Here is a 19,173-nt window from a genome sequence, read left to right as displayed (position 1 = left end):
TGGTTAGGGACAATTAGCATGCAGCACCTCCTGTCCCAGGCCAGTAGGGGGAGCTGGCTGCCCCTATAAAAGCTGGAACTGGGGGCAGGGTTAGAGAGAACTGGACGACCTAGCTCAGGACTGAGACTAGTCCCAGAGAAGGAGGGACAGTTCAGCTGTAGCTGAGGAGTCCGTGAGGCAGAGGAGAAACTGCAAGCCAGGGACAGAGGCAACGAGAGCCGGTCCTGGCTGAGAGAATCACACAACCGGACATTGGGGTCTGAGGCTGTCAGGGTTGTAAGCCCAGCAGCAGAGAACCAACCCATGAGGGATTTCAGGTCCCTTGGCCTAAGAAGCCTGGAGGCTCCGCCACACAGAGGGACCAGAGAAAGCAAAAGGTACACAAGGCCCGAGTCGCAAGCCATTCAGGCGAGGAGTACATGGCCAGCTCTGGGACGTGGGCTATTACACCACGAAGAGGGGGATAGTCAGAAACAGCATAGAGAGAACGGTAGGCCTTCACACTCACCCTGACCCGTGGGGCTCGTCCGAATGCTCTCAGATACCCAGGCCCATTCCTAACCTCCTAACCGGTACTACTGTGGGGTCATTAATAATACCTACAATAAAGACCCTGGACTGTTTGAAGCGGACTCTGAACTCTTACTATTGCGGCCTGCACTATCACCCCCAGCATTCACCTACACTGCCCTGAGGCTACACTCTTCCCGTGGGGAGTTATCCTACCCCTGTGCTGCACACCAACACCAGCCTCAGCGGTCTGCCTAGCAGAAGCGGTTATCCCTGACCGCAATCCACGGGTGGCGTAGTCGGACATTAATAACCACCATAAACATAGACTGCACGTGGTCTGACCACCCTGAGCCACGGGACCGGGTTGCCACTACTACCCCCATCAGCACCGTACACCAGAAGGCCCGGTTCCGGGTGCCCCACGGCCTAGGGGGCGAGTCATTTTTTTGTTAAATTTTTCAAATCACTATCTTTATATAGAACTCAGAAATCTTACAATTTTCACACTGGCCAATAGACTCCAACTTCCTGTTCTGTACTGATGACTTCTCAGCAGTCTCATTATCAAGACCAGCAGAATTAAAATGAAAGGTAACATCTCTATATAAGACAGGATCCACCATTGATAATAGGTGATGTCACAGCTCACCTCCTCTCCTCTATTGTACAATGACTGATAACACATGATCCATCATTCTCAATAGGTGATGTCACAGCTCACCTCCTCCCCTCTGGTACAATCACAGATAACACCTCTATATACATTAGATATCACAGGATCCAGCATTCACAATAGGTGATGTCACAGCTCACCTCCTCCTCTTCCTGTACAATGAATGTTAACACCTCTATATACATTAGATATCACAGGATCCACCATGCACAATAGGTGATGTCACAGCTCACCTCCCTCTCCTCCCTGAACAATGATCTTTCCCTAGATTACAGCATTCTCAGATTGTGCCTCTATACAAACAAATAGGATCTGAGTCAGTACATTTCTGTTAACTTCCATGTGAAGAACAAGGAGATGAAGTCTAGTATTAGGCCTTGTAGCCAGTGTGAAAATTTAAAAAATTTCTAATATTGTGATATGAAAACTTAAAAATAAAATATTATCAAAAATGTTGTAAAAAAAACTATAACCTGCTTATGAGAATAATATCTTCCATCCATACTAATGTGGAAGATTTATCGAAATTAAAGCAAGGGAAAAGTGCATCACTGCTCGCAATATAACGATAGGGCTCCAGTACCTTTGGGCCAGATAGAGCGTGCCCCGGGGACAATCCTGGATCTCCTTTTGGACCCTGTTGGACAGATAAAAAATTTCTAGTGAGTACAGTTTAGACAAACCTTCATCGTTTATATATATTCTCCTCCTTTATATACAGTTGTACAAATATTATTTCATAGAGAAAGCATAAAGCAGCTCTTCACCCTCTATGCACAGTTACAATAGCTGCCAGAACTCGCTGAATTAGGATAAGTGAGATCTTCTTTATTCCAAGCTACTCAGAATAAAAATTTGTTCCTGTCAAACAGAGTTAGAAATAGTTGCCCCCATTTCACTGAACCTCTGTACAACCATCTAATAAAAGTCCAGGAGAGTTATGGCATCCTGATCTATGTATACACAAGTACAGTTCCATGAAAACTACATCCATATGACCCGACAATATAAAATATCCGACGATTCCAGTTGAGCAGAATACAGCCACATAAGGGTCTGTGTTGCGGCTGCCAGTCCTGGACTCTCTGTGCTTTATGACTCCGTAGATCCAAGTTCAGAGTTGTGCAGAGTCTAAATACAGCACCCCAAAAATTACTCACCCATACTGTACCATTGTATGCCATACAAATGTTTTTCTTCCAATCACTAAGAAAAAAATAGTTCCTTGAAGATATTCCTTGATAGAAACACTGTCTCAGAGGAAGAATTACCTCTGTTGCACGTTACCATACAAAGAAAACACATGGACCCTCTTACCAACATTTTAATAACCAAAACCGCTGCTGTTTAAATCCCAATAGAATTACACAGGAGCGCCCCTAAAACCTTGTTTTTTATTTTTGGTGTTTGCCTGGCAGGTTTGTCCCCACAAAATTGGATTGTTGGCAATAGGCCAATGTGATGTGAGCAAAGCCTAGAATAGCTAAAATAACATAATCCAGAAAATAAGAAACCCAATTAATCCTAAGGAAATAAACACATTACACGGGTTGTCGTCCCCCCCCCCTTTTGTTATACTTTTATGGCATTTACAAGTATAGGTCAAAAAGTAGGTTAGGTGGGGGCCTGAGAAGGTACCCCAGAGATCTATTCTCAGCTACAGTAGACGGACAACAAACCTTTCCTCAACCTTCCCATCCCGGACAGGAACAGTTACGCACTTTCCTCAGCTTGGCAAGGCTTCACCACTTTCCACTATGGCTGTTGCTCTCTGCTGTGCTCCACGTTGGGTTTTATAAGTGGCCCGGTGTGCTTCTAAAATATCATCTGCCTAGGCCTATTTAGGGCCCACTAAGAAATATACCTGTGTCTAGGTATTAAGACTCCCAGTCCTTTTTGTTTGCTGTGCTCCTCTATCAGCTCATGGTCTGCATCTGCCTTGTGACCCTGCATACATGCTGCCTGTGTTGCTTCGGACTTGTCTGTGTCCTCTCTGCACCTGTTCTCCTGTGGTCTCGAATGTGCCAAGTCCTCGCTCCACAAGTGCCTTTCTGCCTGCTCCACCAACGCCCGGGGTCCATGTGCCCATCTGGACCTGAGGCTCTGTGGATCTACCTCTCAAGGTGACCCTCGCAGGAATCTTATCTTAAAATGAGGGTCTGGTCAAGTATGCACCAAGGATACTTAATTCCCAGAATATCCCTACAGCAGATGCAGCTAAATGTCAGCCAGTATCCAATATATTATAGCCAAATTGCATTTTATGGAACATAATGCCCAGTATAGAAGGTAAATCTGATATAGTAGAAGCCTGTTTGTGGGCCTTCTCTAGAATTTGTGAGCCTTCTCTAGTACAATTTTTTTCTCTGCTCAAGAAATCTTCACAAGACTGGTTTCTAGGAAAAATGTAAAATACTCTCAAGGTTATTAAAAGACGTTTGTTTGGTTTGGAACGGTCCCCAAACCTATTTCTCACTTGTGTATTCCGCAGTCTGCAATCATAAAGCCACCATCAATATCAAACTATGTCATTGCTGGTTTAAACATAGCTCTGTTTAGGCTGAAGAGCGCGTTGTATGTATAATCATCACAAATTACAAGCTACTACTTGGAATCAGAGCACTAAAAGACATCTTAATGCTCATTGAAGCACATCAGAGGGATTAAAAAGCTCTACACTAATAACACTAGATACGTGGACTCCATACCTGACCATCACGCCTAAGTGGACATCCCGTTCCAGAACCATCAGTGTTAATATGTAGTCAGACCCCTAATTCCAACCTAGGCGGGGTTCACACTATGTTCTTATCCCCTCCCAGCACTTCATTGGGACTTCTGGCCCAAAAATGGTATTTAGACTTTTCCTACCTGGATTCATCGTCAGCGATCCCCGGGTGAGCCAGTGTCGAGCCTGCTGGGACCGTGCTGGCACTGGAGGTGAGTATGAGTGTTATTATTTTACAAGGGGTAAACATAGTGTGTATCAGGTTTGACAGACAGTCATTCTGGATCCGGCTGTAGAAAGTCGCTGCGCTTGGCCTTGCAGACACCTTTTTGATCCTTTCATCATCCCTCCATCTCTAGGACCCAGCGGTGATCTCCACCTTCTGCTGCTAATTAACTCACCCATGCTGGATCTTTAAATACCCTCAGTTTCTCCAGAGATTTGCTGGTGATAGAGTATATTCCTTTGTTCAGGTCTGGAGTTCTGGCTGTCGGCTGGATTCTTCTTGGAGTTCCTTTGTGGATTGTAGTCGTGATCTCTCTAGCGTCTTCTCAAAGCTAAGTGTATCCCCTTGTCTTTAATTGCTGTGGGCCTGACTAGTGCTCACCCCTCCCCCTCCCTTCCTAGGGGCTAGCTCTAGGGACACCCAGGGCTAAGGTATCTTGCTCGGCAATAGGTGCGGAACCTATTTTGGGACGATAGGGGAGCCAGGATGTTGTTAGATCTGCCTAGGGGTCTCCACTCCTGCTTTCCCTAGTAGCTGGGCTTCCCCTTTTTCCCGTCGTTGCTGGGTCCTTCCCATACCTAGCATGACACATAGGGATTCAGATTTGATTGTCCAAGTAATTGGCAATCCCTTTAATTTGAATGGGTCAAACAGAGTCTAAACAATAAAATTTTGGACTGTTTTACCTTTTTTTTTGGAAAGGGCCACCTTTTAAGCAGGACACAATAACTTAGTTTACCCCGCTATTGTGTTCAACTGAGTCTAAAGTTTGATATTATGGACTCTGTTTGCCTCATTGCAATCAATTTGAAGATTCCAAATGATTCTGGTGAATAAAAACCTCAAATGCGTTTCTGATGTTATCGTTGCTAACTCTTTGATGGTAACTCCAGAAATGCGTTCGAGGTTTTATTCACCGGAATCATTTGGCATTTTTTAAATATTTGAAATAAAAATATGGATTTTAAAAGATGAAAGGACCGTTATCCTTTGGTTTTCTTTTTGCTTAAAGTACACTTTTGGTCAGCAATCGAAGAGATCCCTATAAGAATGTGCACCCATTTAGCTAAAAGTACATTTCTGATATCTGGCAGACAGTCCGTTCCAATTCATTGCTAAGGAGTAAAGTTTAGGGCTCCATGCAGTCCCTTCCAATTCTTCCAAACCAAACTCATCCTACTAGATCTATTGGACGCTCTTCGGCACTCTCTGGAGTATCATTCATTATCTGCTGAAATTAATGGGTATCCAAGTAAACCATGCCCATCATAGAAAGAGTTGCATTATGCAGTTCTTCAGAGGCCTTTTGTCCTGGCTTATTAATGGGGTTCCCAGGCTCTTCATGAAAATTGGCGCGTGTTATTACAAACAGCCAATCAAAACATGTAAAGATGCATTGTGAAGCATGGGGGCGGGAAGGTCAGTGGATCGTGAGCACTACCTGGCAGCTGGCCCAAAATGGATGCACACTTTTAAAATGTTGAGTGGTTAAAAGCTGTAATTATTTTTGGTTATTATAGACAGGATAGGTAGCACTCCTTGCACTTTTAAGAACCCACTCCAAAGTACCAAAAATAGAGAAAACCTCTACACTCCAATTTGCAGGTTTAGTGATGTGGTTCTTTAATAGTGAGGAATTCCAAGAAAAACAAGTAACGTTTCAGTTTTGAAACTCCAGACCTTCATCAGGGGAAGGATTGCACAAGGAGAGTATAAAGCGGATGCTGGGTAAGAAGTGCTGCTATGGAGGTGAAAGACGTCACTGGCGTATGGCACCATAATGCCCCGACGACTGTTGCCTCCACAGCAGCGCTTTTCCTACAGCATCTGCTTTATACTTTCCGTCTTGTGCAATCCGAAAGTCTGGGGTATTTAGACCGAAATATTACTTGAATTATTTGCATTGCCACACGATTAAAGAACCACATCACTAAACCTGCAAATTGGAGCGCTGAGGCTTTCTTTATTATGTGTTTGGTTACTGAGATGGATGAAGGGCCTAATCCTGCTATGTAGGGGAACAGCTGTTCCAGTTTCCATAGGAAACACTTTCTGTCAGTTTCTCTTCTTTTTTTCGTATAAGGGCTATGTGAGCGAGGAGCTTTGTTATGGCTGTGTAACACATGCTCAGTGTATGATTATAAGCACATGCGACCCACTGCTCTCCAATACCCAGACAACACAATTACTTCACTTCAAAGCTTTTTACTATGACTGGCTCGAATTCAATGAATGAAATGAAGACATATGTCTAATAAACCACAACAAAGTCACTGTCTATTTCCAGATCGGATTTGTGTCTTATTTCTAACAATCCGATGTGTCTTTCGCCAGTGCGCAATCAATGGGCGACCCGGCTTATCATTCCCTCCTTCACTTAGGCCCAGGGGTGTAACTAACGTGGGTGCCGGGATTTCAATTGCACTGATGCCCTGGATCCCGGAAGGTACAAAAGGGCCATATGAGGAGACCGATACTTTTAAAGACTCATGATAGTTGCGTTTGGGTCTACAAGCTTTAAGTTGCTCTACTGCGCATTCCCTCACACGTAATCCATCCATCAAGAGTAATCCCATTTACCAATCATACTTGAAAAATCACTTTTAAGAATCACTTTCAGGAAACCTGAGATGCTGCACAACACGGCTGACATGTAGACGCCACTATTATGTACACTCACATACCCTTATACAAAAAATGTCCAATTGGCAGTGATCTTTCAACCTTTTTCTTCCACTTCTCCTCTATTCCTGAAATGCCTCATCTTCACATCTGTTACACATCTGTCATGAGTATCCCAGGCTCCGCTTCCTTCACCTCGGTCTGCTGCTCACTGTTGTGCTCCACGTCAGCTTTTGCAGGTTGCCCAGTGTGGCTCAGTAACGTTATCTCACTAATCCTAGTTAAGGCCTATTAGGATACACACCTGTGACTTAGAATAGTGTCTCAAGACTTTTGTATGGTGTACTCCACCTTCTGTGCACACCACTTGCGGACAAAGACAGAAAAGGGCCCCTGTGCAAGAACAATATATGGGCCCTTTGCAGTCCAACAACTCATCATAATGCACAATTCTACCTGCTTCGGAGGTGTAAATGGGTCCCCTTATCTCTTGGGCCTCTGTGCAACTGCACAGGCGGCACCAATGACATGTCCACCCCTGGTGCACACCATGCTTTAACTTGTTTCCATCCCTGCTAGGTTCCTCTGCATCCATCCTGCTGCTCCCAAGTCCTCGCTTGTAACGTGCCTATCTGCTTGCTGCACCAACGCCCAGAGTCTGTGTGACCACCAAGACCTGAGACTTAGAGGATTCACCTCTCCAGGTGAGCCTAAGCAACCCCAATGACTAACCACAATCGGCCACTCTTACTACGTATCCCAGATAAGCCAGTCTGCAGTGATAGCGGTGTGCATTGACCAATGCACTCTTATAAGCAGCCAAAAGTGAGTTCCACCAGGGAACGATGACCTTCCAAAAATAGGGACAAAAGTAACTCAAGAAAAAATGAGGGGTCCTTCATCTCTGGACCATAATAGCCAACGAACGAAATAGCAGCCAGGATTTTACAGACAGAAAACAAAAAGAAGGTTATGTGTGCCATAGTGATGAGCGAGCATGCTTGCTACTGATCGGTGCTCGCTCGAGCATCTCACTGGTCGAGATGCTCGGCGCTCGCCGAGTATTTCCGGGGTTGCTCGGCGGGAGCTCAGGTCCCCTCCCTGCATGTTTGGTGCTCTTTAGAGCGACAATCAACATGCAGGGATTGCCTGCCATGCACTGTAATGCCGTAGCCATGTTGGTTGTGGCATTACAGTGATTGGCTGGCCGCACAGCGTCATCAGGTGTATATCAGACCTGGCGCCGCCATGCTCGTCACAGTCTACTCCGGAATCAGACAGTGTAGGGAGAGGTGCTGCTGAGCTAGGGAGAGAATTGCTTGTTTCTAGTTAGTGTAGGTGTACCAAACTATATTAGAGACATATATCCATCTCAATAAACAGTCCTTCTGAGGACTAATCCAGTTGCAGAGATATCAGGCAGGCGGTGTATATAGGCAGGCAGAGAATATAGCAGACTGCAGTGAACATAGAACAAGAGGGTCCATTCCAGTTCTGTCTGCTGGTGCTTTTACAGATATTTGTAGAAATAGGCCCATGTATCAGGGGCCAGGAATATTTTTTTTTTTTACCTTAATCCTAATTATTTGCTTAAAAAGCAATCCAGGGAACACCGTTTTTCGGCGCCATTTGCTTGTCGGCACTGCAGAATACAGCCAGGTCCTTTCCTTATTACAGCGCTAAAAATCTAGCTATTTAAAACTGTGGTTTTTCGGTCACACGGATCACATATAATTGCGCTGAAAATACTGCCATTTCTGGCCTCCATTGAAATTTTGTTGCTGTGTGTCAGTGAACTTATTGACACGAGGTCGGCGCTGTTAAAAATAGTTACCTACAGGTCAGCTATTTAAAACTGTGCTTTGTCCGTCACACGGTTCACATATAACTTCGCTCCAAATTCAGCCATTTGTAGTGAGCGTGGAAGATATTGTCCTCCATTTAAAATGGGCAAGGCACGTGGCAAGGGATGGGAAACTGGACGTGATAGTTATGGTGATTGTGCATGAAGAGGCAGAGGCCATGGGCAAGCTGAAATTGTGTCACAACAAACACCCACATCTTCTCGCTCGACCTTCCTGTCCCAATTAATAGGGGACTGCAGAACACCACTATTGAACACAGAGCAGTGTGAAAAGGTTGTTGGTTGGATAGCGGATAATGCTTCCAGTCGCTTTGCCACCACCACCACCCTGTCTTCCACATGGTCAAGTCTTAATAGCCGTGAGTCTGGACCGCATATTCCTCACCCTGATCCTCCTTCCTCCCACCATGCCGAGTGTCCAGAGATAACTGATCCCACACTTGGACACTCCGAAGAGATGGTCACCTTTCCATTTACAGATTCGGGCCTCTCGCCTGGTCCACTTGAAGCGGGGCAAGAGGAGATGTAGGGATGCCCAAATATTTGAGCAGCCACGGTCATAAGAAGGCGACGGTGGGAAAGTGTCACAAGAGGTGGACGATGATGAGAGACAATTGCCAGAAAGTCAGGAGGAGGACCAGGGTGCGGAAGTGGAAGACGAGGCGGTGGATGATAAAGTAACTGACCCAACCTGGCAGGAGGACATGCAGAGCGAGGACACCAGCACAGAGGGGGAGGGAGGCAGAGCACCCCAACAGGCAGGAAGAAGCAGTGTGGTGGCCACAGACAGAAGGCGGGCAACCATTCCCCGTAACACCAACATGACCGAAGTTGCCAGTACAACTGTTAGGTCTTCCCGAGTCTGGTTGTTTTTTAAAGACTCTGCCGATAACCCCAAAAAGGCCATTTGCACCACCTGCCAGGCCAGCATAAGCAGGGGTAGCAAAACTACCTGCCTGACCACCACCAGCAGCATGATTAGGCACATGGCAGCAAAGCATCTGACTTTGTAGGCCGATCCCCAGGGTCCAGGAAAAGTGTCTGCAGGTGAAACCACTGCTTCTTCCGCTGTTGTGCGTGCAAGCCAATCCCCTGTCCATAGTGCATGCGAAGATGCCTCCTGCCCTGCAACTGTCGTTGCACACTCTCAACTAGCGCCATCAGTAAGCACGTCCTTGTCCCAGCGCAGTGTTCAGTTGTCCATTCCCGAGTCCTTGGAACGTAAGTGCAAATATGTAGCCAACACCCCACAGGCCACACTACTAAATTCCCACATTTCATGACTGCTTTCGCTCGAAATGTTGCCTTTTAGGCTCTGGAGACGGAAGCTTTTCGCAACTTGATGGCGGCGGCTGTCCCTTGGTACTCGGTCCCCAGCAGCCACTATTTTTCCCAGTGTGCCGTCCCTGCATTGCACAAGCACATGTCCCACAACATTAGCTGTACCCTCAACAATGCAGTTCCAGGGAAAGTCTACCTAACCATGGACATGTGGACGAGTGCTTGTGGGCAAGGACGGTACATCTCGCTGACGGCACACTGGTTTAACATAGTGGAAGCTGGGACCCAGTCGGACCTTGGGACGGAACACATCCTCCCGACGTCAAGGATTGCGGGCCCTAGGTCAATCAGGGTTGCCCCCACAGTCTACAGCTCCTGCACCTCATCCTCCTCAGCCTCCTCCCTCTCTTCAGCCTCCATCTCCGAAATGACCACATCAGTCACAAGTTGGAAGCACTGCAGCACTGCCTCGGCCAAGCAGCAACAGGCTGTGCTGAAGCTAATATGCTTAGGTGACAAACCGCACAATGGTGAAGAGTTGTGGACAGCTCTGAAAGACCAGGCAGATTTGTGGCTGACACTGCTGAACCTACAGCCAGGCATGGTCGTGAGTGACAATGGCCGGAACCTGGTGGCGGCTCTGAGGCGAGGCGAGCTCACACATGTACCATGCCTGGCCCTTGTGTTTAACCTCATGGAGCTGCCGGAACTGCTTGTCAAAGTGCGCCGCCTCTGTGCCCATTTTAGAAAGTCAGCTACAGCTTCGGCCGCCCTTGCCGTGCTTCAGCAGCATTTGCAGCTTCTGGCTCACCGACTGGTGTGCGATGTACCCACGCATTGGAACTCTACACTGCAGATGTTGGGAAGGATTTGTGAGCACAAGAGGGCAGTTGTTGAGTACCAGCATCAACAAGGCCGTCGGTATTCAGTTCAGACTCCACACATAAGACCTCAGGAGTGGACATGGATGTCAGACATCTGTACCATCCTCCAAACCTTTGAGGACTCCACCAAGATGGTGAGTGGCGATGATGCCATAATTAGCGTCACCATCCCGCCTCTCTGTCTTCTGAAATGCTGTCTGCTCACAATCAAAGAGGATGCATTGCAGGCGGCGCACGATGAGATGGAGCAAGGAACCATACAGGGTGATTACACACAGCCCAGTCTCATCTCATCCCAACGTGGATTGGGTGACAATGAGGAAGAGGAGGAGGAGGAGGAAGAACAGGAGCTAGTTTCATGTGCTATAGATGGTACTACCGGCACAACTGTCATACCGTCTGTTGAGCGGGGATGGCCTGAGAACAGGGAGGAGGAGGAGGTGGAGGAGGAGGAGAGCATGGTCAGTCGTCCTCTTGGTGAGGACAATGAAGTCTTGCCTGTCAGCAGTCTGGCACGCATGGCTGAGTTTATGTTACGCTGCCTTTCCCGTGACTCTCGCGTTCTCAAAATTTTGGGTGACAGTCATTACTGGTTAGTGACACTTCTAGACCCATGCTACAAGGAGAACTTTATCTCTTATTCCTGAGGCGGACAGGTCTACAAAAATGGGGCAGTACCTGAAGACCCTTGTTGCGGAACTATTAAAAAAATTCCCATCTGAAAAAGCTGGTGGCAGAGGTCACTGCTCGTTGGACAACCAAGGAGTACAGCCGAGAGAGACACAACTCCAATCCAGCAGAGGCAGGGGAACACTGTAAAAGTTCTGGGAGAGTTTTCTCAGCCCCTCCCATCGCACAGGCCCTGAGGCGTGGGGTACTCTCACAAGGAGTGTAAAATTTGGGAAGATGCTGAGGGAGTACCTTGCCGACCGTACCAACATCCTCTGTGATTCCTCTGTGCCTTATAATTATTGGGTATCCAAGCTGGACACGTGGAATGAACTGGCTCTCTATGCCTTGGAGGTCCTGGCCTGCCCTGCCGCTAGTGTTTTATCAGAGCGGGTTTTTAGTGCCATTGGTGGAATTATAACTGATAAGCGCATCCGCCTGTCAACTGAAAATGCTGACACGCTGACTCTTATAAAAATGAATAAGGGCTGGATTAGGCCAGACTTCTCAACACCACTGAATGATAGCAGCGTAACAAACTCAAATCCAGTGTCTTTTTTTGGGAGATATATTCCCATGCACCTTTTCACACCCACACATGGGGATACGCTTCCTGATTTTGGCTATTTGATTTTACCATATCACCAGAGTGACCGTGGTCCGTGATGCAACACCCACATAATTTTTTTAAATGGTGTTTATGATGCCCGTAAAAAATTTTTTGATACAGTATGTTCATGTATACCCCCCTGGGGTAAATGTTTGTCAGCCCATACACTTAGTGCATGGGCATTACAAGTATAGGAGACCCGCTCCTTTCTAATGGGAACATTTTTTATGAGGCCCTCCTCCACGTCTTTTCCAAGGTGCATTGGAGTGCCTCTCAATTTTTGGCAGCCCTTGCATTCACTGGATAGGCCAACACTATGGGAGACCCACTTACTAATAATGGGAACATTGTTTTCAGGAGGCCCTCTGACCTCCACGTCTCTTCCAAGGGGCATTGGAGTGTCTCCAATTTTTGGCAATCCTTGCATTCACTGCATCGGCAAACAGTATGGGAGACCCATTTCCTAATAATGGGAACATTTTTTTTTTTCAGGAGGCTCTCCTCTACGTCTCTTCCAAGGGGCATTGGAGTAGGTCCAAATTATTGGCAGCCCTTGCATTCACTGCATAGGCAAACAGTATGGGCGACACACTTCCTAATAATGGGAACATTGTTTTCAGGAGGCCCTCCTCTAAGTCTCTTCAAAGGGGTATTGGGGTGCGCCCAAATTTTCAAAGGGGTATTGGGGTGAGTCCAAATTTTGGGCAGACATGCCACTCACTGCATACACAATAACAGTATAGGAGACCCACTCTTTAGTAATGGGAACAACAAAGCATAGCCGACTGATGGCTCTCTAAGAATAGCGAGGGCCGACTGTTGGCCCTTTAAGAATAGTAAAGGCCGCCTGATGGCCCTATAAAAATAGGCTTTGTGACTTACAGAGTCCCTCTTTCATAAATGAAACAGGATGTGTCTGATGATGTCTCACACGCCACATGGACAGATAAGGTTGTAAAATGTTAAAATGACATTTCCCGGTGAATGCATTTGTCACGGTTGAAAGCAATGCAAAAGTGCAAAAACGCATCAAAAACGCTACGTGTGAATATAGCCCAAGGTGTGGAGGAGCATTTTTGTTTTTGGTTATTTATTTTGCTCTATATACAAGTCATTACCCTGGAAAGGATGTTCATTAACGTATTTCCCAGGAAAATCCATTTTGGTTTAGTTTTTGTATGTTTTATTGTGAGTCCATAAAAGTGGCGTATTATCTCTGACAACGTTGTTGACAGCAGTGATCTGGGAGTCAGAAATGCTTCCAGGGGTCTTCCCCATGCTGTTCCCATGTCATTTGAGCACTGTTCCCATCTATTTGGGCAATTTTTAGGCCCTCTGCAGACTGCCGGGGGGAGCCGCCTGAAAAGTGCTCAAGTTTCCCATAGACTTACATTGGGCTCGTTGCTCGGGTCAAGCACCTGTGTATTCCAATTTGCTCGACCCGAGCATCGAGCACCCGAGCATTTTAGTGCTCGCCCATCACTACTGTGCACCTATAGATGTAATGGCACAATGGTTTTACAATGCATGGCTTTTTTTCACTTTTTTAACGGAGTACTTCATTAAAATCCATGGAAGCAATATAAATAGATATCTAGTGCTAACTGCTGTCAGTCTTTTTAGGTGACTTGGGGATCTTCCCTATTTCTAGACACTTGTAAACTGGCGCAGGGCGGTTTTCATAGGCGAGGTATTTGTCTCTTATGCCTCGGCACGTTACGTGAAGGTGGGGATCCTGGCTGGGTGTGTGGACTTGTGTTAGGGGGGCGTTACGCCCTTGCGGGACGCATGATGCCGATGACTTCGGCTGGCCAGGACCAAGTGTTGTTAAGTTCAATGAAGGAGACCACCAGTTAACAATAAACAGTCTTTTATTAAGTGGCAACTTGGTGGGAACTATGTACAGTAGATAGCGGGTGCAATACTTCACAATCATTTCCTTTAACACATGGAGCATCTTCAACATCTTCACATAAATTCTTCCTGTCCTTTTCAAAATGAATCAGGTCACTCAGTCCTATATCTTCACCACTATCCAGCTCAGTACTACAGTCCAGTAAGTGAGAGTCCTATTCTCAGCCCGCGGTTCTGCGTAATCTTCCCTCTCAAGGGAACTAGTTTGCCAATATGGCCAGTACTTAACTTCTCTGCTTCTGACACCTTGGGACTCACGCCTGGGGCACTCTCTTAGTTTCATGTTCCCTGTCCCATCCTGGCCTGTTACCTCTCTGAGTTATAAACTCAGAGCTGTACTGCAAGGTGTCCTGTCCCAGGACCCATTTCCGGTTGATCACTCTGTCCTTCGGTCACTTCTCTCACTCTCAGGATCATGCTATCCACTGCCTTCGGGCTCCACTCATGTCAGCTACACCCGGGTCACGCGGCACTGCTTAATAGTCAGACCATAGGTCCGCTTTTACTGCATGCTGGGCCCTATCTGTCATCCTGACAGGACACTGTCTTTGTCCCTTCACTTTTTCCCTCCCACTCTGGGCTTGTCCCACACATTAATCCCAACTCTCCCTACTGTCGGGCAGAACACAACTGTGGCGCCCCTGAGGGTTCGACCGCCACAGGGATGCTGCACCTCTTTAATGGGGTGTGGTGTTCCTCCTTTGAGGTAAGAACAGTGCAATGGTCAGGACCCCACCTCCACATCCAACACCACAGTTCTCCCACCAGAGGGGGCTAGTAGGCACTAGTGTGCTGCCCCTACTGGGAAAATGGGAGACTGGGGAACCAAGAGATAGGGGGGAACCAATTAGTGGGTGAGGGTGGAGGACTCACATTTAGTGACACTTAATATTTCATATTTAATAAACAGCCATCTTGGCTCGTGGTTCTTTGATTGTGATCTCCCTCCCTGAACGTGGCTTCTGGGAGAACCTGCAGAGGATGGGGACACGGCCCTCGTACCCTGGCCTTGGGTCGAGGGGCAGGTTGCAGATAATGTATGTCTCAACCCGGCAACCCGGTCAAGGACCATGACCAAGAAGGCCCGGAGCTTAGGAGTGTAGCTTCACGGCAAAAGGATCCCAGGGGGATGCAGACGGAGCGGTATATGCCACCTGTTCTCGCTATTCTGGCCTAGCCAGAGGGATTCCGGCTGCAAGAGGGGTACCAGCCCCCGACCTTGCTACTCTACGTCCTGGTCAGGGAAGCCCGGTAGGCCCAGAGGATCCCACCGGGTGACGGAAGGAGCGGAGCTGCCACCCGTACCCTTTTTTCTGAGCGAAGTCCAGAGGGAGACCCGGCCTATCTACACACACACACAGACAGGAAAGGACCCGGTCTGAAGTCTAGGAACACTCTGGTGCGGGGTCCTGATTGAGCACTTGAATTACTCGGAGGTTGTCGGACCCCCGTTCCTGGTGACCGCAGAACTCCGCGAGGAGCAGGGAGAAGCCTTGCAGCTGTACTCTCCACCGTGAGTAAAAACCCTGGAAGTCGACCCCTATGGCCTCCGGACTCTTTATTCTGCACTGCACCGCACCACTTAGCACCTGACCTCCTACACTACAACCCACTCCATCCTTGTCTCTGCCCTGAGGCCCTGCTCCGCCTGTGGGGAGTAGTATCAACGTTGGCTGCCACAACATCCCGCCTCAGAGGACTGCTGCAGCGCTGGTGGCCTTCACCAGGTACCACAGGTGGCGTAGTCGAGATCAGCCACTCAACCCTGATAATCCCGTACCACCCTTTTTAATGTGACGGCCCTGGGCATGGAGCGGGTCCGGGCCATGGCTGCACCCCACCAACAATATAGGACCCGGCTCCGAGTCCCCCATCTCCCAGGGTAGGGCTGCGAGCGTCACACAACACTATCAGCAATAACACATGTCACAATTCACATTATACATTAGAATACACTGCAACAATACATGTTTCTTCAAGGGGAAACATGAGCAGTATGCCCATCTCCTTACACACTCACAATCTGAGTGAGTAGTAAAGTAAGGTATGACATCCCATTCCACTTTTTTTTGTGTTTCTCTTTTTATTTTTATTTTTCCAACTGCAAAATGTTGACTTCAATGTTACTTTTTAGCAGTTTCAATATACTGAAAAAAACCGAAAGCATGAAAAAAACGTTTTGCAGCGTTTTTCTTTGTGGCACAGCAATGCCGTTTTCAGCACTTGAGCTACATATGCAAGTAAGATATCCAATGGCCGACATTACTTAGTTCCCTAACATCAAGCAATATTTATCAGCCCATTCACATGGAATCCATAAGTTGTTCTTCACATGGAAGAACAATTTATCAATAATTTCCCCACGTCTGATGTTGTTTAGCGTCCATTGCCTCATGCAGTCGGTCACAGATCTCACGTTCTTGTTACCATTCTTTACAGATACACTTCTGTATGTTATTCTGGTAATTGAGCTCTCATCAGCCATTACCTGTTCTAAGACAAGCTTTTCCTAATGTGAAATTTCTTTTATCAATCTTTCCTCTCTGAAAAGCCAGTCATTCCCAAAGATAAATGATCGTTTAATTCATTAATTGTCATTCTTAAAGAACACTAAACATAGAAAATGCACATAAACATTCCAGCTCATCCTCTTTAATCTCCTCTGTTATCCTTTTTTGCAGACAACATCACGCAAGCCCCAAAAGACCCGGCGCTGAGGTCGCTGGAATGGTGCCGGCGCCGGCCCCGGAGGGGAGTAGAGGCTGTTTTTATTCTACATGGGCTAATATATTAATCGAGAAGGGGTTGTCCGAGCAATAGACAACTCCTTTAAAATTCAGGACCTCCATTCAAGACCATCCTTTTTTGGTGAGAGCAGAGAATGAAGGTGAAGAGACAATATCTGGAGGATTTGGCATGCCCAAGCCCTAAATTGATGGTCAATGGATTTCAATGATACCTTTGGTCTGTCCAAACCAAGCACAGGTGCTAGGTGCACCCTTGGTGTGGCCAAGCAGTTCAGTGCACCTTCCTAATCACTTGCTTTTCATCTGTCTCTGGTTCCTGTAAAATCACAGCTGTCAATCAACAAAGACATGGACATAGGTGCAACACAAGTAGGCGGGAAGGTGCACTAAACAGATCGGCCACCCCAAGGGCGTACCCAACGCCTGTGCTTAGTTTTGACAGCCATTTTGTTCTGACAGACTCCCTTTAATTTAACCTATAAACTTTTAATAATTTGCTATAATAAACACTTTATTTTGATCATTTACTGATACTGACAGGGAAGATAAATTATTTTTTTTAGTTAAGTATATAATTGACCTTTTCCGCCAATAGCAAATTTGCCTTTTCCATAGCAAATAAATTTTAGCTAAACCTATAAATTTTAACTGGATAAACACAGAGGAACTTTAGATCAATTATGTTTTCCCCTTTAAAAGGGAACAGCTGGGAAAATGTAAAAATACAAAAGAAATAAAATAATGAAATCATTCAAAAGTTGTTCCGAACCATTTAAGGGACCCGATGTAATAAAAAACCCAAAACAAACAAAAAATAGAAATAATATTTTTTAAAATAATAATAAGATAACTTCCCCTCCCCATACTATATCCAAAGCTCTAGTACTGCCACAATTTCCTGTCTTAAACATAATATATGTGAAAATACATGGTGAATAAGGGCTCATTTAGACATCTGTTTCTTCTACGTACGAGAAAAACGGCCTGAGTTTCATCAGTGTTTTTGATCAAAGTTTCTTCTGAGTTTTAGCAGTGTCATCATAGTTTGGTCTAAGTTTCATCACCTTTTCTTGGATCAGAGACAAAAAAAAAGGTTGGAAGGCATCCAAGTGCTGTTCAATTTTTTGATGGACAAGTAGACTTGCATTGTCGATTTTGATCGAACGCTCAAATTAATATCAGACATGTTGTTCGCAAAAAGAAAAAAAATTGCACATGGGAACAACCCTATGGACCAAACCTGGGCAAAGTGCAGGCCACACCCAGCCCTCCAGCTGTTCCAGTCCGGTCCGCAGACTGAGACAGCCGAAGGGCTGAAACAGTGCCCTACCCCGCTCGCCGTCCATCAGCTGCTGCTCGTTGTCACCTTTCTCTGCAACATCTTCTGGATGCAGACAGTGGTGAATACATTGGTGGAGGATGGCACCGCTGGCTCCATCTTCCACCAATAAGTGTGTGAGACAGCAGTCGCAATTTCATCACGTCAGCTGTGCACTGAGGAGAGTCAGATCATCGGAGACAGGAGCAGAGAACTGAGGGAACAGGAGAGAGGCGAATATGCGTTGCGGTTTATTTTTCATGTGTATGACAGATTTTTATGTATATAGGGGGCTGTGTGGGGGTCGTACACTATATAGGGAGCTCATGCTGTATATAAGAGGTTATGTGGGGCTCAAACTGTATATAAGAGGCTATGTGGGGATCATACTGCACATGGGAGGCTATGTGGGGCACATGTTGTATATAAGAGGCTATGTGGGGGCTCATGCTGTATATAGGGGGGCTGTGTGAGGCACATGACATGCTGTATATTGGAGGCTACATGGAGCACATGCTGTACATGGGAGGCTACGTGGGGCTCATACTTTACATGGGAGGCTATGTGGGGGCTCATACTGTATATAGGAGGCTATGTGGAGGCTCATACTGTACAGTACAGACCAAAAGTTTGGACACACCTTCTCATTTAAAGATTTTTCTGTATTTTCATGACTATGAAAATTGTACATTCACACTGAAGGCATCAAAACTATGAATTAATACAAGTGGAATTATATGCTTAACAAAAAAAATTGTGAAACAACTGAAAATATGTCTTATATTCTAGGTTCTTCAAAGTAGCCACCTTTTGCTTTGATGACTGCTTTGCACACTCTTGGCATTCTCTTGATGAGCTTCAAGGTTAGTCACCGGAATTGGTCTTCCAACAATCTTGAAGGAGTTCCAAGAGATGCTTAGCAATTGTTGGCCCTTTTGCCTTCACTCTGCAGTCCAGCTCACCCTAAACCATCTCGATTGGGTTCAGGTCTAATGACTGTGGTGGCCAGGTCATCTGGCGTAGCACCTCATCACTCTCCTTCTGGGTCAAATAGCCCTTACACAGCCTGGAGGTGTGTTTGGGGTCATTGTCTTGTTGAAAAATAAATGATGGTCCAACTAAAT

The 19,173-nt window shown here is 46.4% G+C and overlaps 1 protein-coding gene across 2 annotated transcripts in view; it reads right to left on the bottom strand.

Annotated features, from left to right (window-relative positions):
- Nucleotides 1–19,173, bottom strand: part of COL24A1 (collagen type XXIV alpha 1 chain) — a 322,172-nt gene that overhangs the window by 226,186 nt on the left and 76,813 nt on the right. For both annotated transcript variants that reach the window (XM_073643550.1, XM_073643551.1), the window contains exon 6: nucleotides 1,770–1,823. In XM_073643550.1, coding sequence (XP_073499651.1) covers nucleotides 1,770–1,823 — 54 coding nt within the window. The remainder of the gene's footprint in view (nucleotides 1–1,769; nucleotides 1,824–19,173) is intronic.

This window comes from Phyllobates terribilis, unplaced genomic scaffold (assembly GCF_046119375.1).
Source record: "Phyllobates terribilis strain yellow unplaced genomic scaffold, ASM4611937v1 Scaffold_8__6_contigs__length_399053987, whole genome shotgun sequence".
Lineage (NCBI taxonomy): Eukaryota > Metazoa > Chordata > Amphibia > Anura > Dendrobatidae > Phyllobates > Phyllobates terribilis.
Note: the sequence above shows the minus strand (reverse complement) of the source record. Positions and strands in the feature narration are given on the sequence as shown.